Genomic DNA, 23,074 nt, shown 5'->3' with positions numbered 1-23,074 from the left:
TACAACTTGCTAAAAAGACATGGAATAAATGACAATTCAGCTAAAATCAACCTTGTGAAGTATCTCTCATACTGTTTGCTTTTCTAGTATGCTTATTTATTATTACTTCTAAGTATGCTTCTGCTATATTTTGGAGCATTGTACATCATTAATATAATAGATTTCTACAAACAAAAGAAAATATTATATTTAATAGTTTGTAATTACCTCATTCTGCCTTCAGCCATTCAACAAGTTGAAATGTTTATAGGAGCCCCATCTTCTTTGATGCTATTCATCACCCTTTCCTTGAGATTCAGGCATTTGCTTTATACTTACCATTGCCAGCAGTGTCCTGCAGTTTGCTTTTATTTCTTCACTTTTATTATCCACTTCCATCTCGGTTGACCCCATCCAATCCTCCAAATGTTACAGATGTAGTTTTCATGGTGCATCTGGTCACCGAAGTAGGCCAACATAAGAACGGGACCCCTTGCTAATACCTTCCATGGTGGAGTTCCATCCGCAGTGACTTATGAAGCAGGCAATGGAAGGATGTGCCAAAAGCTTCTGTTTGAGGCGCCCAACTAACTATATGCCCTCGAGTTGCAATTCTGTCTTGAAATCCTTTCTGATAGGCATCATTTATTTTATCTGTAATATCGGACGCACCACCAGAGAATGTTCTGTTGGAGAGTTCAAGTGCCATGGCTAATTCTTGAACGGGTTCTGTCAAGAAGAGTTGTACTGCCAAATGCAACATATAATACTGACTGTGGTTGCTGTTGATCAAGCATTTCAAACAATTAAGTCCTCTTGCCAAAGCTTCCTGCTGTGTCTCCCAATCGATTGCTTGCCAAAAGGGCCTATAGGTATGAACTTCGGATCAAACCTCAAATACTGCAGGCTCAAGGTCATAAGTTAATTGCAAAGCACCCATTCTGCCAATTCAAATGATTGGCTGTTTCTCACCGAAGTTTGAAAGAAGAGTTTCGCAATTTCGTGTTGCCAGGCCAAAAATGCTATTTGTGTGTTTCATGACTGGCATGGTTGGTGACAACTGAACATCTCTTTCTTTGGAGTTCTGGAAAGGAAACCAAATCACAATCAAGAATGGCTCTATCAGCTGTTAACATCTTGGCCTTGATTCCAAACTAATATTCATCTTGTTTACATGCTTATTAACAAATCCTGGTGATGTCTTAATTTATGTTGCTGGATCTACTGTGCCAAGTTCATCTTGTGAAATCCTCTAACTGCATATGATCTAGAACTATAAACATTTTTGTGTTATATATTCAGTTATGGCATTAATTTTCCCTTGGATGAAATAATCAAGAAGTTTCATCTATTAGCATCCATCAAATTATACTGCTATTAACTTACAAGAGTAAGTGACAGATGATCTTACCATCATTATCAATAATTCCGTCATCAATCAACTTTGGTTGCGCTATGAGACCAGTTGTGTGCTGAAGCACAATAGAAGGCGCTCGCTTGATTCTTTCTCCATGCAATTTCCATGGCCCATTTAAGAAGGGGTCTGCCAGAACACAGTGATTTTATCACCATCTGATGCATTAATCTGTTCCATCAGCTCCTCAACTTTTTTTCGGCATAACCCTTGAGACTACTTCAACAAGTTTCTCTGTTACTTGACCTGAAATCTCTGGAGAATGTGTCCTAGTGGAACCGAAACGAGTTGAATCTGATTCCCTACACCATCCTTCATTGCCAATGCATCCATTAGCTGCTGTTTATCATCTGTGTTTACAAATGTATTCTAATGCCGTGTTTCACTAAGCAGGAGACAGCTCCATTAAGGAATTACATGGCTTGTGCGAAAAGGTATAGCCAAACATGTGGATTTCCCATTTGGTCTTTTTCGAGATTCAAGAATATTTGCTCTATTATAGTTATAGGGCAGCTTGCCGGAGCATTTACTCAATATTTGTAGCTCATAGTGGCTTTCACGTGGCCCGACCTTGGATCAAGCTAGGAGTTTTTAAAAGAAAAATCCTGCTTCACATGGATTTATTATTACAACTTGCAAAAAAGACAGGGAGATAAATGATAATTCAAGCATTTAAATATCAGGAATGAACAAAGATGAACTTTGACACAAGTCCAACATGTGAGTGTCTTGCATATTGTTTGCTATTATAGTATTCTCTTTTATGGGCTTCTAAGTGATGTTTCTTTTTTTCATTTTGTGAACATTGTACCATCACTAATAAAAAAGAGTACGAGGATACTGACGCAGTGAGTTAACGTGAATAAACAAGGATACACTTGACTACACATTTAGAACTTAAACAAGCTTAATCCAGAAACTTAATTGTGAAATCTGAGAAAAAACTTAATAATGCATTGAATGGTCTCCAAAACGAAAATAATTTATATAAGGTGACAACTAACCCTAATAGCAATCTATAATAAAGGAAACAAAACTAAATCAATTAGAACAAGAAAATCCGAAATAAAATAGGAAAAATGTGCAAATACAAACAGCCCCGAAACACGCCAAACGGTAGATTTTACCTCGAAAATGCCTCCAACTGACTAATTTCGTCAACCGGCTCGAATAAGTTTTTCAACGATTCTTACAGGCTCTGTACTCTTCCGAATCAAAGTTTGGCCGTTTGAATGGACATATCATTTACCCTTTGGGCTTTACGCAGGACTTCTATGTTCAGCCCGCTCTATAAATTCATCTGCCAGACATTCTACGTCGAAACAGATTATTTGTTGCAATTTTGCAACCAAGGTTGATAGAAAAATTAAATGCTGCAGGCTCAGGTCATGATTAAATTGCAGAGCACCCACTCTGCCAATTTATTGATGGGTTGTTTCTTACAATTTCTCAAGCATGATAAATCCTATGTGAGCTGTGCCATGACAGCATGGTGGTGACAATGAACATCTCTTCTTTGAAGTTCCTGGAAAGGAAACAAAATCAGAATCAATCAAAGCACACCAACTGTTCACATGTTTAAGTCCAAGAAAAATATCTTATGGTTCTTGGAAAGAATAGAATGGTGGCAAAACTTTTGCAGCTGACTTCAATGAACTAGTGTGAACTAAAGCTTTATATTCGCTGGAAGTCCTTAAAGATACAGAATTTCTAATTATCATTTTTTGAATTTCTGCAAAATCTTTTGGAAATTCCTATAGTTTATTTTATTAACCTAAATAATATAGTAAGGAAGTCTGATGTATTAGTAAAATTTAATATAATACTACGTTACATTTGCAAGAGTGAGTAACAGATTATCTTACCATCATCATCATAATTCCTTCATCATCACATCTGAACTTGTGAAGGGATTCTTTATTTATTTATGATATGAAGCAAGCAATGGGAGGATGCACCAGAACCTTTTGCCCCAGCTAACTGTACGGCCGTTTCAGTTCACAGTATCAGTCACCGTTTGACCAGCTCACCTACTTGCGAGGGGTGAATACTGAATACCTCTCATCGTCCAGATTTTTACAAACCCATCAAGTCTCAGTATCATGACCCAGATCATCAAGACAGGGCCGGCCCAAGAGGTAGGTACGTGAGGCACCTGCGGCCCATAAAAATAAGGTCGAAAATGACCCAATTTTTTTTTAATATATTACAAAAATAAAAATAATGTATAATTTCTTATTCAAGCTGCCCAAGGGGCCTTAAAAAAAAAGCCTAAAAAACCTAAATTTATTATAAACAAAAAGTGAGCTCTATTTCTTTCGTAACATATAAGATTGAAAATTTTGAATTTTTATTCAGCATGATTATTTAGTATGAAATGTTATTTACTGTTAATATGCTTAGTAAATATTTACAATATAAAAATATGGACATTGTTGTCGTAATAGATCAATTGAAAGGTCTTGTTTTATTTTTTGAAAAATTTAAAGAAAATGGGTTTACATTTTCTATGATTTCTATTAAAGAAATTGCAAAGCAAATGAATATAAAATCAAAATTTTGTGAAAAACATACAATAAAGAGAAAAAAACAATTTGATGAGAATGAAAACGAAAAGATAAAATTGTTAGTTGAAGAATCTTTTAGAATAAATTATTTCACATATTTAGTTGATCATGTCATTTCCTCACTTCAAAGTTGGTTTCAATAATTTGAAATATATAATGATAATTTTAGTTTCTTTATAATATAGAAAAGTTAAAATTGTATGATGATGATAATTTGAGGAAAAAAAATTTAAATCTTGAAATTTTTTTAAAATACGACATGTTCTTTGATATTGATGGTTTAGATTTATATTTAGAATTAAAAGTTTTAATAGAAATTATAAACGTGAAAATTAAAATACAATACTAGATATTATAAAAAAAGATGAATTCTTTTTCAAAGGCATGGATAACTTATAGAATACTATTAACTATTCTTCTTATTATAGTTTTAGAAGTTTTTCAAAATTAAAGTTAATAAAATTTTATTTACGTTCAACAATATCACAAGAAATATTAGATAATTTATCTATATTATTGATAGAAAAAGAATAAAAGATTTGATTTTTAAACTTAAAATACAAAAATTTAATTAATGATTTTGTATTTAAAAAACAAAAAAAACAAAATAATTTAAATAATTTTTTTAATATATACTACTATAAAAGCAGACGGTAAGTACTGCCTAATCATTCATGACAAGTTATTGCCAACCTCATATCTGCATAAATACCTTAAAATGAGAGACATTATCGATATCTTTACAGTGCCAGTACGCAATTAACACTGTAACTGTCATGACAGACACTGTCGCTGTCGTAATAACGCTGTAACTGTCATCACAGGGCCAGCGGTCAATCGACGCTGTCGCTGTGGTGACAGTGCCAGTATGCAATTGATGTTGTAACTGTCATGACGGTGCCCAGAGTCACAAATTGACACTGTCGCTGTCGTAACAGTACCAGCAAGTATTTAACACTGTAACTGTCAGGACAGTTCCAGCAAAAAAATAATCACTGTCTCTGTCTTAACAGTGCCAGCAGATAATTATTCTGTAACTGTCATGACAGGGCCAGCGGCTAATCAACCCTGTCGCTGTGGCGACAGTGCCAGCACGTAAATTACTCTGTTACTGTCATGACAGCACTAGCGCGAAATACACACTGTCGCTGCTATAACAGCGCCAGTGTGAAATAGACTTTACCACTGTCATGAGAGCGCCAGCGCGGAATTGACGCTTGCTGTCTTGACAATGGTAGTGCGACTGTGCGAGAGAGGATAGGCGCTGCTGAACTGTAATCTCCGACGACTCTAGTAGTGAAACAGACACAAGATGAATCTGATTATCATTCTCATTCATTCGCCTGATCTCTCCCTTGATTGTTAGGATAATATCCCCCAATTAAGCAGGTTCCTATAATTTCTCCCTGCCTGAAATCAAACTTGTCCTCAGGGTTGAAAAGAAGGAAATTGATTTTGAATCATGCCCAAATCTTCTCATGTAACATCATCAGGGAAAGAGCTGGATCATTGTATGAGAACTTGAGTGACAGCATGGTGGTTGCGTTGTACCATCCTTCAATCCAAAATGGCTACTGGTTCAAGTTTAGTTTATCCTTCTTCAGTTACTGATGACAATTCTCTCTAGACAACAACATTATCACCCATATTTTTCTTCAATAAAGAAACGTGAAAAACCGGATGAATGCGTGAAGATGACGGCACTTCCAGTTTAGAGGCCACCTTCCCTACTCCATGAACAAATTGAAATGGACCAAAATACTGTGGTGCCAATTTTAAATTTCTTCGAAGCCGCAAATAAACCCTATCTCCCTCTTGAAACTCACGATCCGTATGGTGGTCATAAGCTAGCTGCTTCATTCGATGTTGAGCTTGCTGCAAATTTTCTTTCAGTACTTGAATCATCGATCGCATCTCGCTGCCTTAAGCCTTGATCAAGTTTTGCAATCGAGGAGTCACCTACAAGTAATGAATTTGAGAAGAAGGTGGCTTCCCATATAATACTTCATAAGGAGTGGTCTTAATGGCTGAATGATAAGTGGTATTATACCACCATTCCGCAAGTGCGAGCCATTTGGCCCATTGCTTGGGTTTGTCTACAGTCATGCACTGTAAGTAATTTTCAAGGCAGCGATTTACCACTTCTGTCTGGCCATCAGTTTGAGGATAGTATACAGAACTTAATTGAAGCTTAGTCCCTTGTAATCTGAAAAGTTCTTGCCAAAACCCACTAGTGAACCTCTTATCCCTGTCACTAACAATTGAAGCTGGCAACCTATGTAACTTAAAGATATTATTAAAAGATAATCTAGCTACACCAATGGCCATATAAGGATGTGATAATCGAAAGAAGTGAGCATATTTAGTGAATCTATCTACCACCACAAAGATAACTTCCTTCCTATAGGAATTTGGTTAACATTCAAAAAGTCCACTGATATATTTGTCCATACATGAGTCGGAATAAGCAATGGCTGCAATAAACCAGGTTGTGCTACAGTTTCTTATTTGTTTGGTTGGCACACGTCATACTCTAAACCCTAAACAAAATTTACTAAAATAATAAAACAGTAATAAAATGTTAAATCGTAGAGCAATATAGACATGTGTGATTATTACAGATTTTCGCAACACGAAGAATATGGTTGAACAATGTGTGATGACCTTATTTATGCCTTCAGCCATTCAACAAAATTCTTGAAATTATTGTAGGAGCTTCCACCTTCTTTGATGCTATTCAGCACCCTTTCCTTGAGATCCAAAACATTTGCTTTATACTTACTATTATCCAGGAGTTCTTCCAGTTTAGTTTTGATTTCTTCCCGTGTAATTATCCCACTTTCATCTTTGCTTAACCCCAATCCAATCCTCCAAATGTTACAGATGTAGTTTTCATTGTGCATCTGGTCACCGAAGTAAGGCCAACATAAGAACGGGACCCCATTGCTAATACCTTCCATAGTGGAGTTCCATCCGCAGTGACTTATGAAGCAGGCAATGGAAGGATGTGCCAAAACCTTCTGTTGAGGCGCCCAACTAACTATATGCCCTCGAGTTGCAATTCTGTCTTGAAATCCTTTCTGATAGGCATCATTTATTTTATCTGTAATATCAGGACGCACCACCAAAAGGAATGGTCTGTTGGAGAGTTCAAGTGCCATGCCTAATTCTTGGAACTGGGTTCTGTCAAGAAGAGTTGTACTGCCAAATGCAACATATATGACTGACTGTGGTTGCTGTTGATCAAGCCATTTCAAAAATTTATGTCCTCTTGCCAGAAGCTTCCTGCTGTGTCTCCCAATCGATTGCTTGCCAAAAGTGGGCCTATAGGAACACTTTTGGATCAAACTTAAATGTTGCAGGCTCAAGGTCATAAGTTGAATTGCAAAGCACCTTCACTGCTAGTTCTGATGATCGTTGTTTCTAACCAAATTTTGAAATAAGAGTTTCTGCATTTTTTTCTTTCCAAGTCTGATAATGCTATGTGTGCTGTTATGGTGACCGCATGGTTGGTGACAACTGAAACATCTCTTTCTTTGGAGTTCCTGGAAAGGAAATCAAATCACAATCAAGCATGGCTCTATCAATTGTTAACATCTTGTTTCAAGTCCAAACTATATTCATATTTTCAGTCATTGGATCGAGCAGAATGGTTGAAAAAGACTTGTAAGCCTACTTCAACTAGATGAAAGCTATAAACCCTTAATTAGTTTGACTTACATTGTTTATGATTCAGCTGGAATTTCAAAGAAGACACAGAACATAATAAAAATTCTTGGATTATAATCTAAAGCATATCATTCAAGCCCTTGTCTTTACATGCTTTATACCAAATCCTGTGTGATGCCTTAATTTTATGGTGTAGTACTGCTGTGTCAAGCAATCAGAAACTGTCGTTTTTCAGACCTACCCTGTATTGTGCCAAATCTCTTGTGAAATTCTTATGACTGCTATGATCTAGAACTATAACTATATTTTCAATTATGCATCAGTTTTTCTGTTGGATGAAATGATGTTTCATCTCTTGCATCATATCAAATTATACTGCTATTAACTTGCAAAAGTGACACATGATCTTACCATCTTCATCATATATTCCTCATCAATCAACTTTTCGATGCCAGATCTTAATACCATTTGTGTGGCTGAAGCACATAGAAGGCGGCTGGCTTGATTTCTTTCTCCACTGCAATTTCCATGGCCCATTTAAGAATGGGATCTGCCAGAATACAGGTGATCTTATCACCATCTGATGCATTAATCTTTTCGATCAGCTCTCCAACTTTTCTTGCGCATAAGCCATGAGACTACTTCTACAAGTTTCTCTGTTAATTGACCTGAAATCTCTGGAGATCGAGTCCTAGTGGAACCGATACAAGATGAATCTGATTCCCTACACCATCCTTCATTGCCAATGCATCCGTAACCTGCTTATGTTTATCATCTTGTTTACAAATGTAATTCTGATGCCGTGTTTCACCAAGCATTGGACAGCTCCATTAAAGGAATTACATGCCTTGTGCTGAAAAGGTATAACCAAAACATGTGGGTTTCCCATTTGGTTCAATCTTTTCCGGAGACTCAGATTACTGTTGCTCTATTATAGTTATAGGGCAATCTGCCTTATCATTTACTCAACAATTTCCATTTGGTTCAATCTTTTCCGGAGACTCAAGATTACTGTTGCTCTATTATAGTTAGGGCAATCTGCCTTACGTTTACTCAATAATGTAGCCTCATAGTGGCTTTCACGTGGGCCCGATCCTTGGAATCAAGCTAGGACTTTATTAAAAGAAAACCCTCCTTCACATGGGAATTTTTATTACAACTTGCTAAAAAAGACAGGGAGATAAATGACAATTCAAGCATTAAAATCAACCTTGTGAAGTATCTCTCATACTGTTTTGCTTTTCTAGTATGCTTTATATTTATGTACTTCTAAGTGATGCTTCTTGCTATATTTTGGAGCATTGTACAATCATTAATATAAATATTTACTACAAACAAAAAGAAAATATTATATTTAATAGTTTGTAATTACCTCATTCTCCTTCAGCCATTCAACAAAATGATTGAAATTGTTATAGGAGCTCCCATCTTCTTTGATGCTATTCATCACCCTTCCTTGAGATCAGAGCATTTGCTTTATACTTACCTTGTCCACAGTTCCTGCAGTTTGCTTTTAATTTCTTCACTTGTATTATCCCACTTCCATCTCGGTTGACCCCCATCCAATCCTCCAAATGTTACAGATGTAGTTTTCATTGTGCATCGGGTCACCGAAGTAGCCAACATAAGAACGGGACCCCATTGCTAATACCTTCCATGGTGGAGTTCCATCCGCAGTGACTTATGAAGCAGGCAATGAGGATGTGCCAAAACTTCTGTTGAGGCCCCAACTAACTATATGCCCTCGAGTTGCAATTCTGTCTTGAAATCCTTTCTGATAGGCATCATTTATTTTATCTTTAATATCAGGACGCACCACCAAGAGGAATGGTCTGTTGGAGAGTTCAAGTGCCATGGCTAATTCTTGAACTGGGTTCTGTCAAGAAAGTTGTACTGCCAATGCAACATATAGATACGACTGTGGTTGCTGTTGATCAAGCCATTTCAACAAGTTAAGTCCTCTTGCCAGAAGCTTCCTGCTGTTTCTCCCAATCGATTGCTTGCCAAAAGTGGGCCTATAGGTATGAACTTTGGATCAAACTCAAATACTGCAGGCTCAGGGTCATAAGTTGAATTGCAAAGCACCCATTCTGCCAATTCAATGATTGGCTGTTTCTCACCGAAGTTTGAAAGAGAGTTTCTGCAATTTCGTGTGCCAAGGCCCAAATGCTATGTGTGCTGTTTTCATGACTGGCATGGTTGGTGACAACTGAAACATCTCTTTCTTTGGAGTTCCTGAAAGGAAACCAAATCACAATCAAGAATGGCTCTATCAGCTGTTAACATCTTTGCCCTTGATTCCAAACTAATATTCATCTTGTATTCACTGCTTATTAACAAATCCTGTGTGATGTCTTAATTTATGTTTGGATCTACTGTGGCCAAGTTCATCTTGTGAAATTCCTCTAACTGCATATGATCTAGAACTATAAACATTTGTTTGTTTATATTTCAGTTATGCATTAATTTTCCCTTGGATGAAAATATCAGGAAGTTTCATCTATTGCATCCATCAAATTATACTGCTATAACTTACAAGAGTAAGTGACAGATGTCTTACCATCATTATCAATAATTCCGTCATCAATCAACTTTTGGTTGCGGGCTCTGAAGACCAGTTGTGTGGCTGAAGCACAATAGAAGGCGGCTCGCGCTTGATTCTTTCTCCATTGCAATTTCCATGCCCCCTTAAGAAGGGGATCTGCCAGAACACAGTGATTTTATCACCATCTGATGCATTAATCTGTTCCATCAGCTCCTCAACTTTTTCGGCATAACCCTTGAGACTACTTCAACAAGTTTCTCTGTTCCTTGACCTGAAATCTCTGGAGAATGTAGTCCTAGTGGAACCGAAACGAAGTTGAATCTGATTCCCTACACATCCTTCATTGCCAATGCTCATTAGCTGCTTATGTTTATCATCTGTGTTTACAAATGTAATTCTATGCCGTGTTTCACTAAGCATTGAGCAGCTCCATAAAGGAATTACATGGCCTTTGCTGGAAAGGTATAGCCAAAACATGGTGTTCCCATTTGGTTCTTTTCTGGAGATTCAAGAATACTTTGCTCTATTATAGTTATGGCAGCTGCCGGAGCATTTACTCAATATTTGTAGCTTCATAGTGCTTTCACGTGGGCCCGATCCTTGGAATCAAGCTAGGAGTTTATTAAAAAAATCCTGCTTCACTGTGAATTTATTATTACAACTTGCAAAAAAAGACATGGAGATAAATGATAATCCAGCATTTAAAATATCAGGAATGAAGACAGATGAACTTTGACACAAAGTCCAAACATGTGAAGTGTCTTGCATATTGTTTGCTATTATAGTATTCTTCTTTTATGGGTTCTTCTAAGTGATGTTTCTTTTTTCATTTTGTGAACATTGTACCATCACTAATAAAATAAATACGAGGATACTGACGCGTGAGTTAACGTGAATAACAGGATAACACTTGACTACACATTAGAACTATAAACAATTCTAATCCAAAACTTAATTGTGAAATCTGAAAAAAATCTTAATAATGCATTGATGGTCTCCAAAACGAAAATAAGTTTATATAGTGCCACTAACCCTATATACTCCTAATATAAAGGAACAAAAACTATCAATTAGAACAAGAAAATCCGAAATAATAGAAAAAATGTGCAAAAACTAAAACAGCCCCGAAACACACGCAAAACGGTAGATTTGACCTCGAAAATGACCTCCACTGACTAATTTCGTCACCGGCTCAAATAAGTTTTTCAACGATATCTTACAGGCTCTGTAACTCTTCCCGATCAAAGTTATGGCCGTTTGAATGAGGCATATTCATTTAAGCCCTTGGGCTTTACGCATGGACTTCTAATGTTCAGCCCGCTCTATAAATTCATCTGCCAGACATTCTACGTCAGAAACGATATTTGTTGCAGATTTTTGCAACCAGAAGTATGATAGAAAAATTAAATGCTGCAGGCTCAAGGTCATGAGTTAAATTGCAGAGCACCCACTCTGCCAAATTTATTGATGGGTTGTTTCTTACAATATTCTCAAGCAGATAATCCTATGTGAGCTGTGCTCATGACAGGCATGGTTGGTGACAACTGAAACATCTCTTTCTTTGAAGTTCCTGGAAAGAAATCAAAATCAAATCAATCAAAGCACTACCAACTGTTCACATGTTTAAGTCCAAAGAAAATATACTTATGGTTCTTGGAAAGAATAGAATGGTGGCAAAAGACTTTTGCAGCTGACTTCAATGAACTAGGTGGAAACTAAAGCCTTATAATTCCTGAAGTCCTTAAAGATACAGAATTTCTAATTTACATTTTTGAATTTCTGCAAAATCTTTTGGAAATTCCTATAGTTTATTTATTTAACCTAAATATATGATTAGGAAGTCTGGTATTGTAATTAATATAATTACTACATTTGCAAGAGTGAGAACAGATTTCTACATCATCATCATAATTCCTTCTCATCAAATTTTGGATGCTAGGTCTTTGGACCAGTTGTGTGGGCAGCCAATGGTTCGCCTGATTTTCTTCTCTTCTGCTATTTCCAGACCAAGTAAGAAGGGTCAGCCAGAACACAAGTGACTTTATCATTATCTGATGCATTAATTTCTGCCGGATGCTCCTGCTTAACTTTCTCTGCGTAATCCTTGAGACTGCTTCAAGAAGCTGTTCTGGTTGACTCTATAATATCTGGAGATTCCAGTCTCAGCGCAACCGAAACAAGATGAATCTGATTCCGTTTATCATCCTTCATCGCCATGCATCACAATCGCTTACGGTTATCATCTGTTTACATTGTAACTCTATGCCATGTTCCACTAATCTTTGTGACAGCTCCATAGGAGGATTAACATGGCCTTGTGATGGAAAAGGTATAGCCAAACATGAGGATTTCCCATGTTGGTTTTTCTTTTGCTCTGCAAATTCTTTTTCTGGAGGGTTATCACTTTCTTAGGGATAAATTAAAGAAAAAAAAAGCATATTTTGAAGATACTGTTACATTGTCCCCATTCATTCATCTTTACTGTACTTTTCACTCTGAGATTTACTTCATCTCTAAAATATGGGACCAAAGTTCTGTGGCTTCTCAAGATTTTATGTCAACTGTATAACAAACATTTTATATATGCTTTTGTAACTCAAGTTAGAAAAAATGACAAGAATTGAAAACATTTAATTTTGGTTGAAAATTGTAAACACCTTTTCTTGAACTAATTTAATAAATTCTGATGCAATCTCAAACCTGATATTAGAAGTTGTAGATGCACCAGGTACCTATTTGTTGTTTCTAAATGGCTTTCCCTTCTATCATATAAGCCTATTCAAGTCGGATTTTATTTTTTTTTTTAAAACTTTAAATAGTTTTTTTCGGCAGAATATGGCATTGCATAATAAGATTCAACAAATCTCAAGTTAGCCATGGCTACCATCCAGATTTATTATGTCTTGGTTTTTGTAAAGACAGAAAACCATAACAAAAACTTCCAACAGCTCCTTAACTGGGACACTAAATTATTTTCATCACTCCATGTACATAGCTGCACACATAATTAACTATCAGAACTAATATTCATTATGTAGCTTTTTAACATTAATCATGGCATGACCCTAGAATATTTCGAAATTACCGCCTTAATGATTATCTAATCCTGAACTACAATTTTCGGATCCTTTTGATTAGCTTTATTAGGGGTAACATTCACTTACCTCCAAAGAGGTGTGAATTTGAGCTATACTGAACATTACCTATTCGGATAAGAAATCTTTCATAACAGAAAATCAAAGGAAAGGTTCCTCGTAGCCAGACTGTTATTGAAGTTTGAACAATTCATGATGACCTTACTTATGCTTAAGCCATTCAACGAAATGCTTAAAATTATGTAAGAGCCCCCACCTTCTTTGATGCTATTCATCACCCTTTCCTTGAGATTTATAGCATTTGCTTTTACTCTCCATTGTCCAGCAGTTCCTCCACTTTATTTTTAATTTCTTCATGTGTAATTTTCCCCTTTTTCGTTTTGGTTGAACCCCAATCCGACTTCCAAACTTGCAAATATAGTTCTCATTGTGGAACTGGTCTGCTAATAAGGCCAACACAAGAAAGGATTCCATTGCTTACACCTTCCATTGGGGAGTTCCATCCACAGTGCCTTAAGAACAAAGCAATGGAAGGATGCCCCAGAACCTTTTGTTGTGGTGCCCAACTGATTATCCGCCCACGAGTTGAAACCCTTCTTGAAATCCTTTTAGATAGGCTCATTTATACCCTTCTGTAATACCAGGACGTACAGCCATGGCCAATTCAAGAATTGAGTTCTGTCAAAAGTAGTTGATCTGCCAAATGCTATGTATATGACTGATTGTGATGGCTGTTGACAAGCCATTCCAAACAAGTGAAGTCTTCTGGCAAGAAGCTTCCTGCCACGTCTCCAAATTGGTTGCTTGTCAAAAGTGGGCCTATTGGAGTGACTTTGGATCAAAGTCAAAAGCTGCGGGCTTTAGGTCATAAGCGAATTGCAAGCACCCATCTGCCATTTTGTTGCTGGGTTGTTTGTACCACATTTTCAATACAGTTTCTGCACTTTCAGGCTGCCAAGGCAGGTCCACCCTATGGTGTGCTGTGCTCATGGCAGGCATGGTTGGTAACAACTGAAATACTTGCTTCTTTGTTGAATCCTGCAAAGAAACTCATAAGCTTACCGCATGATGCTATGAACGATTAACATCATTCACTTAAGGTTTAACTTTTCAAGTTTATTTATTTTCTGCAGTTGCACTTTGGTAAAAATGTGATGAGGTGATGCTGTGCTGGAAGTATGTTTTTGCTGTTGCTGAATTTTGAAGTTATCTTGCTGCTGCAAGATGGACGTGCATGGTGCTGTTTTAAGTTCAGTAGTTTAAGTTTATTTTGTCATCTTGTATGTTAATTTTTGAATTTGATGACTCAGCTTACTTTCACCCAATTTTGTAATGAAGTTGTTAGACTTGAGTGGTTTAGCTGAGATAAGTAAAAGCTTACTGACATGGTAAAAAGTTGAAACAGTAAGCCAAAGTATGTTATATGCAGGTTTTGTTGCCTAATGAAAAAAGATCAGTTTTTTCCTTCCATTCTCTTTTCTTAGCACATCCGGCATTAGTAAAAACACTAACATGGTATCAGAGCCGCATTAACAAACTATCATCTGACAAATTCACACAAAAAAACTGCATCCAAAATCACCATCAAACTTCAACCTCCCGCAAGAACAACTCTTTTCAGAAAAACTGAAATCTGTTTTTGCATGGCAACTCAATCGGCTTCTCTCTCACCTCTAGTGTTCAATGGGGACCAGTATCACATCTGGGCTGTTAGAACGAGAGCCTACCTAAAAGGGCAAGGGCTGTGGCAGTATCTGGAAGAGGAGAAACAGCCACCGCAGCTTGGTCCAAACCCAACTTTGAATCAAATAAGGATGTATGAGGAGGAAATGTCCAAAGCTCCAACAGCCCTTTCTCACATACATTCTGCAGTAACAGACCTTGTATTTACAAGGATAATGGCGTGTGAAACTGCAAAAGAAGCTTAGGATAGATTGAGAGAAGAGTTCATGGGAAGTGATACAACCCGAAACATGCAAGTTATGAATCTGCAGAGAGAGTTCGAAATGCTGAGAATGCAGGAGGTAGAGAAAGTTAAAGAGTATGTAGATAGGCTTATGAGTGTGGTGAACAAAATCAGATTGTTGGGAGTTGAGATGAGTGACAAGATGATAGTTGAGAAAGTGTTAGTTAGCCTACAGGAAAGATTTGAGTCCAAGATATCTTCCTTAGAGGATTCAAAGGATCTCTCCCAAATCAGCCTCACTGAATTAGTTCATGCTCTGCAGGCCCAAGAACAAAGAAGGTTGATGAGGCAAGATGACTCAAATGAAGGTGTTATGATGGCTGCTCAAAAGGGAGTGAATGTGCAGGGAAGTAATAGAAAATATGCTGGAGATAAGATAAGAAAAGAGAGAACTGGTGGACAGTGGGGAAGGCAGAGTGGAGGAAGAAATTATCCACCATGTTCCCACTGCAAAAAGAAGGGACATCCAGACAGTAAGTGCTGGTTCAGGCCTGGGATCCAATGCAGAAGGTGCAAACAGTTTGAGCACATTGAAAAAGTATGCAGGAATAAAAATGCACAGCCACCACAGCAAGCACAAAGTGCAGAGGACCAACAGCAGAGCAGTGAACCAGAACAGCTGTTTGTAGCTTCATGCTACTCAATGCAAACCAGCAGTGATGTTTGGTTGATAGACAGTGGGTGTACTAACCACATGGCAGCAAATTTGGAGAATTTTGTTAGGCTGGACATGACCTACAACTCCAAAGTCAAGGTTGGAAATGGTGACTATGTGGAAGCAAAAGGGATTGGAGATGTGGTAGTCCAAACTCAGGCAGGGACTAAGGTTATTTCTAATGTTCTGTTTGTACCTGAAATTGCACAAAATTTGTTAAGTGTAGGTCAAATGTTAGAGAAGAATTATACCTTGCATTTTCAAAACCATGCATGCATTATAAAGGATAGTGAGGAAAATGAATTGATGAGTGTTAAGATGTTGGGTAAAAGCTTTCCACTAGACTAGAAAAAACTAGTAAATTCAGCATTAACCAGCAAGGTTGAAGAGTCTGAGTTATGGCATAAAAGGCTTAGGCACTTTCACTACCTAGGAATTAAAGAACTCAAGTCAAGGGACATGGTGTTAGACCTGCCCGAGATAGAGGAGAAGAGAACCTTGTGCACAGCCTGCCAACTTGGCAAACTCAGCAGGCCATCATTCCCTTCGGATCAAGCCTGAAAGGCAAGTCACAAGCTGCAATTGATCCACACGGATGTGTGTGGTCCAATGAAGATTGAATCCTTAAATGGCAGCAGGTACTTTGTACTCTTCATTGATGATTACTCAAGGGTGGTTTGGGTGTATTTCTTGAAGCTGAAAAATGAGGTGGCTGTTGTGTTTAAGAAATTCAAGTTGCTGGTGGAGAATGAAGCTGGAACCTTGATCAAAACAGTAAGGAGTGACAATGGGACAGAGTACTCTTCAAATGAATTTAGAACAATCTACAGTCTAGCTGGAATACAGCAGCAGTTCACAGCACCATACACCCCTCAACAGAATGGTGTTTGTGAAAGAAGAAACCGAACCATTATGGAAATGGTCAGGTGTATGATGGCTGAAAAGAACCTTCCTAAAGTGTTCTGGGCAGAAGCTGTTAATACAGCTGTTTTTCTCCTAAACAGGCTACCCACCAAAGTAGTCAAATACCAAACACCAATTGAGGCATGAAGTGGAGTCAAGCCACTGTAGGGAGCTTGAACGTATTTGGAAGCATAGCCTATGTTATGATCCCAGCCAGCAAAAGGTCCAAATTGGATGATAAGGCAGAAATTGGGATATTTATAGGCTACAGCAGCAACTCTAAAGCTTATAGAGTATATATTCCTGAGTCTAGGAAGATTGTAATCACAAGAGACATAAAGGTTGATGAAGGTGGAGTCTGATGTGCAAGCTGAATAAGACAAGATGAGATGAATGAGAGGCTGATTCAAGAGGCAGATTCAGATGAGGAAGAAGAACATGCTGTTAGAGGAACAAGATCACTGACTGAAGTGTATGAAAGGTGCAATATGGCAGTGGTGGAACCAAGATGTTACCTTGAAGCTGCAAAGTCTGAGTTGTGGAGGTCTGCAATGCAAGAGGAACTCAACATGATTGATAAAAACCAAACCTGGAGACTAGTATCAAGGCCTGAAAAAAGAAAAGTAATTCAGGTGAAATGGATCTTCAAATTGAAAATGAATCCTGATGGCTCAATTTACAAACATAAAAGCAAGGCTGGTGGTGAAGGGCTATGCACAGCAACCAGGTATTGATTTTTCAGAAACTTTTGCTCTGGTAGCTAGGCAAGACACAATCAGGTTGCTGTTAGCACTTGCAGTTTAGTTCAACTGGAAAATTTTTCAGCTGGATGTCAAGTCAGCATTCCTGAATGGATGGATTTCAGAGGAGCTTTATGTAGAGCAACCCGAAGGCTACAAGGTTGAAGGAAAGGAGGATTATGTGTACCTACTGAGGAAAGCCTTGTATGGCTTGAAGCAGGCCCCTAGAGCTTGGTACAGCCGAATAAATGACCATTTGTGCAGCCTTGGTTACACTAGAAGTCCTAATGAACACACTCTCTACATTAGGAAAACTGAAAGAGGAGTGGCTGTGGTTTCTCTCCATGTTGATGACTTATTAGTGATAGGGAGTAATCTTGAAGAATTGGACCAGTTTAAGTTAGCCATACAAGCTGAATTTGAAATGACAGATTTGGGATTGATGAAGTACTTCCTAGGCATGGAGATAAGTCAAGCTGCTGGTGAGATTTTTGTGTGTCAAAAAAGGTATGCAACCGAGCTTCTCATGAGGTTTGGAATGGAGAATTGTAAACTAGTGAATACTCCACTAGTTCCCAACCTGAAGTTGAGCAAAACAGATGGTGCAGAGAAGGTAGATGAAAGGAAATACGGAAGCTTAGTGGGAAGTTTGTTGTATTACACAGCCACCAGACCTGATCTAATGTTTACTGCAAGTTACCTCTCAAGGTTTATGAGCGAACCAAGTGAATTGCATTTTAAAGCTGCCAAACGTGTGCTGAGGTATGTGAAAGGAACCAGCATGTTAGGCATCTGGTTTAGGAAATCCGAAAGTCTAAGGTTGTTGGGATACACTGACAGCGACTGGGGTGGATCCCTGGATGATGCTAGAAGCACCTCTGGTTATGTGTTTTATCTGAACAAGGGTGCAATATGCTGGTTGTCAAGGAAACAGGAAACTGTGGCACAATCTACTGCTGAAGCTGAATATGTTTCTGCTGCAGCATCCATGAACCAGGCTGTGTGGCTTAGAAATATGCTGGCTGATTTGCACCAAGTGCAGGGTGGTCCTACTTTAATCCTATGTGATAACCAGTCGGCTGTGGCAATGGCAAAGAACCATGTACTCCACGGCAGGACTAGGCATATCAAGATTAAGTATCATGCTGTTAGGGAAGCTGAACAGAGTGGAGAAGTGAGCTTGCAGCACTGCAGAGGGGAAGATCAAGTTGCTGACATTATGACAAAGGCAGTGTGCAAATCCAAGTTTGAAGCCTTACGACTAAAACTTGGTGTTTCCAGCCAAAGCATCAAGGTGGAGTGATGAAGGTTGATGCTGTGCTGGAAGTATGTTTTTGCTGTTGCTGAAAGTTTGAAGTTATCTTGCTGCTGCAAGATGGACGTGCATGGTGCTGTTTTAAGTTCAGTAGTTTAAGTTTATTTTGTCATCTTGTATGTTAATTTTTGAATTTGATGACTCAGCTTACTTTCACCAATTTGTAATGAAGTTGTTAGACTTGAGTGGTTTAGCTGAGATTAAGTAAAAGCTTACTGACAGTAGTTGAAACAGTAAGCCAAAGTATGTTATATGCAGGTTTTGTTGCCTAATGAAAAAAGATCAGTTTTTTCCTTCCATTCTCTTTTCTTAGCACACCCGGCATTAGTAAAAACACTAACAAAATGATCAAATATATAGCACTGCATAACTTGCAAGAGTTGGTGATAAATAATCTTACCTTCATCATTGATAATTCCTTCATCAAGCAACTTCGGGAAGCTTGATCCTAAGACCAGATGTGTGGCTGCAACAGCACCAAAGGATGATCCCTGGATGCCTTTCTCCACTGCAATTTTCATGGCCCATCCCAGAAGGTGATCCGCAACAACACAAGTGATTTTATCACTTTCTGTTGCATTAATTCTTTCAATCAGCTCCTTAACTTTCTGCGGCATGAACCATAAGATTGCTTCAAAACGCTTATCTGGTTGAGTCATAATCTCTGGATGTTCTTGTTCTAGAGGAACTGAAACAAGATGAATTTGGTTCCCTATACCATCCATCATTGTCAATGCACTGGTAAGCCGCTTATGATTATAGTCTGTGTTTACAAATGTAACTTTGCAGCCATGTTTGACTAAGCTTTGTGAGAACTCCATTAAAGAAATAACATGACCTTGTGCTGGATAAGGTATAACAAAAACATGAGGATTTCCCATTTGGTTCTTTCTTTTGCTAGGCAATGTTGAGAGCCGTCACTTTTGTAAAAAAAAATTGTTCCAATCTTCTCTTTCTGTTTGACTTTTATTGAGTTTTTGCTTGTTCATCGTACATGTGCTTCTGTTTGACTTTAATCTTTTCCTTAAGATATTTTTATTGTTTTGTGCAATTTGCTGACAGAATCTTAGGTTTTGAAATGTTATATTTCACTAACCTTACCTGTTCCTGAAAATTTGTTGATTTGATAGAAAGACTTGTTGCATTGATTATTAAAATATTCAAGTTTGATTACTTCTTACTCGGTGTATATGTAAAGAAAGCTACATTCAAACAAATCCTCAGGATTTAAATTTTGTTCATCTCTGTACATATAATAATTGGTCACTAAAATATTTATTAATTCTGTGACTTCAAAACTTGGCATTGCTCCATTGGATTTTATAATATTTTGAGCATCCAAAGGTCTTAATTTGCTTCATATGCTCTCCATAAATACCAATTTGCTAACAGAAAAATAGTAACCATTCCAATTCCATCCCCTCTTTTTTTTTTTTTCTTTTTTTCTGCAACTCCAAAAGATCCCTAGAACTTTTGAACTTCTTTCAGGTATATGTTTATTGATTATTGTACATTGTCAAAATGACAATTGTAACAGGCAGATTAATTATACCTATTTTCTTGTTTTGATCTGGTGTCTCAAAGTGGTTTCTAATAAAGAAGTTTTACAGTTTCCTTTTTCCTTTTTCATAACTGTGTAACTATGCACTTCTGAGATAGTTAAATTCTTCTCAGGAAAAAATTAAAATAGAAAAAGATCCCTGGAATATTGGATCAATGTGATTTTTGTATCTTTACCATTCTCTTTATATAGCAAAATCTTTACCTTTGATCTATGTACCCAATTTATGGAACCATGTGAAAATTTCTTGGCCTCCAATTGTGATTGGTAGTGTTTGGTTATCCTCTTTGTATAGTGTATGACTTGTATTTATTAGGTTTTTTTCTTTCTTTTTCTAAAAAGAATCTGAAAGGTGTTTTTGTAATTGTTAAAGCAAGTGATATCTTGCTAGAAACGTGATGATGCCATGAAGGCTTGCCCGATATGAAGCTTGTGATCAAATGTGCAAGGTGAGATGGATGCAAGCTAAAGTAGATGAGATTGGTAACGATCTCAAGGGCATGCATCGTAATGAGCATACGATCTGGAAGAAGCGACCAGGAGGTAATGTGACCTAGAAGCGATGCAAGAAGGAATCCATGCAACCAAAGGAGCATGCAATCAGAAGCATTATGCGACTTGAAAGAGATCGATGATTCAAAGCCGATCTAGAAAGTGTCAGAGTTGGTCAACTACCCAAAGTGGTTTAGCTGACTTTTAGGGATGTTTAGTCTAACATATTTTGGGTTAAGTAAGAATGTATAGCTATGTGATAATAGCGTGTAAAAACCTCTACAAATAGGATAGCATTTAATGTTTTGCATAGTTAGCGTGTCTCTGTTGTATAGGATGATGTCTATCTGTATATAAGCTTTGTTTATGATTAATGAAAACGAGACAAGACAAGACAATTGAGACAAAAAACTCTTAGCAAACGTCCCTGAAAAACTTCTCTGATAATACTCTTGCATTCTTTCCTTTGTATTCTCTAGCTTATAAACCCAACAGTAATTGTTCATCAAGTATTTGATACATTTCCCGGCTAAACACAAACGTCACTTGCAAACACTGCATACTTATGTTTTTTCCATGCAGAAGTAGGATAATTAGCAGAATTAAGATTTTCTTCACATTAATTTTTTTTATTTTCATGACCCATATAGCCTAAACCCCAATCCAATCCTCCAAATGTTACAGATGTAGTTTTCATTGTGCATCTGGTCACCGAAGTAAGGCCAACATAAGAACGGGACCCCATTGCTAATACCTTCCATTGTGGAGTTCCATCCGCAGTGACTTATGAAGCAGGCAATGGAAGGATGTGCCAAAATCTTCTGTTGAGGCGCCCAACTAACTATATGCCCTCGAGTTGCAATTCTGTCTTGAAATCCTTTCTGATAGGCATCATTTATTTTATCTGTAATATCAGGACGCACCACCAAGAGGAATGGTCTGTTGGAGAGTTCAAGTGCCATGCCTAATTCTTGGAACTGGGTTCTGTCAAGAAGAGTTGTACTGCCAAATGCAACATATATGACTGACTGTGGTTGCTGTTGATCAAGCCATTTCAAACAAGTTAAGTCCTCTTGCCAGAAGCTTCCTGCTGTGTCTCCCAATCGATTGCTTGCCAAAAGTGGGCCTATAGGTAACACTTTTGGATCAAACTTAAATGTTGCAGGCTCAAGGTCATAAGTTGAATTGCAAAGCACCCATTCTGCCAATTCAAATGATTGGCTGTTTCTCACCGAAGTTTGAAAGAAGAGTTTCTGCAATTTCGTGCTGCCAAGGCCAACAAATGCTATGTGTGCTGTTTTCATGGCTGGCATGGTTGGTGACAACTGAAACATCTCTTTCTTTGGAGTTCCTGGAAAGGAAACCAAATCACAATCAAGAATGGCTCTATCAGCTGTTAACATCTTTGCCCTTGATTCCAAACTAATATTCATCTTGTATTTACATGCTTTATTAACAAATCCTGTGTGATGTCTTAATTTAATGTTGCTGGATCTACTGTGCCAAGTTCATCTTGTGAAATTCCTCTAACTGCATATGATCTAGAACTATATAACATTTGTTTGTTTATATATTCAGTTATGCATTAATTTTCCCTTGGATGAAAATAATCAAGGAAGTTTCATCTATTAGCATCAAATCAAATTATACTGCTATTAACTTACAAGAGTAAGTGACAGATGATCTTACCATCATTATCAATAATTCCGTCATCAATCAACTTTTGGTTGCGGGCTCTGAAGACCAGTTGTGTGGCTGAAGCACAATAGAAGGCGGCTCGCTTGATTCTTTTCTCCATTGCAATTTCCATGGCCCATTTAAGAAGGGGATCTGCCAGAACACAGGTGATTTTATCACCATCTGATGCATTAATCTGTTCCATCAGCTCCTCAACTTTTTTCGGCATAACCCTTGAGACTACTTCAACAAGTTTCTCTGTTACTTGACCTGAAATCTCTGGAGAATGTAGTCCTAGTGGAACCGAAACGAGTTGAATCTGATTCCCTACACCATCCTTCATTGCCAATGCATCCATTAGCTGCTTATGTTTATCATCTGTGTTTACAAATGTAATTCTAATGCCGTGTTTCACTAAGCATTGAGACAGCTCCATTAAAGGAATTACATGGCCTTGTGCTGGAAAAGGTATAGCCAAAACATGTGGATTTCCCAT

General features: G+C 37.6%; 2 protein-coding genes across 2 annotated transcripts; both read right to left on the bottom strand.

Moving 5' to 3' along the window:
- Positions 1 to 6,629: 6,629 nt before the first annotated feature.
- LOC116126974 (UDP-glycosyltransferase 83A1-like) lies at positions 6,630 to 8,159 on the bottom strand. Its single transcript, XM_031412642.1, has 2 exons — positions 8,095 to 8,159; positions 6,630 to 7,284 (listed from the first exon to the last, which is right to left on the bottom strand). The coding sequence occupies exons 1-2, from the start codon at positions 8,157 to 8,159 to the stop codon at positions 6,630 to 6,632; spliced, it is 720 nt and encodes a 239-aa protein (XP_031268502.1).
- Positions 8,160 to 8,923: 764 nt separating this feature from the next.
- LOC116126973 (UDP-glycosyltransferase 83A1-like) lies at positions 8,924 to 23,074 on the bottom strand. Its single transcript, XM_031412641.1, has 3 exons — positions 22,591 to 23,074; positions 21,557 to 22,252; positions 8,924 to 9,184 (listed from the first exon to the last, which is right to left on the bottom strand). Exons 1-3 carry the CDS (start codon positions 23,072 to 23,074, stop codon positions 9,069 to 9,071), a joined length of 1,296 nt encoding a protein of 431 aa, XP_031268501.1. The 3' UTR covers positions 8,924 to 9,068.

Source organism: Pistacia vera, unplaced genomic scaffold (genome assembly GCF_008641045.1).
Source record: "Pistacia vera cultivar Batoury unplaced genomic scaffold, PisVer_v2 Contig188, whole genome shotgun sequence".
NCBI classification, from domain to species: domain Eukaryota; kingdom Viridiplantae; phylum Streptophyta; class Magnoliopsida; order Sapindales; family Anacardiaceae; genus Pistacia; species Pistacia vera.
This window is presented reverse-complemented; position numbering and strand designations above follow the sequence as displayed.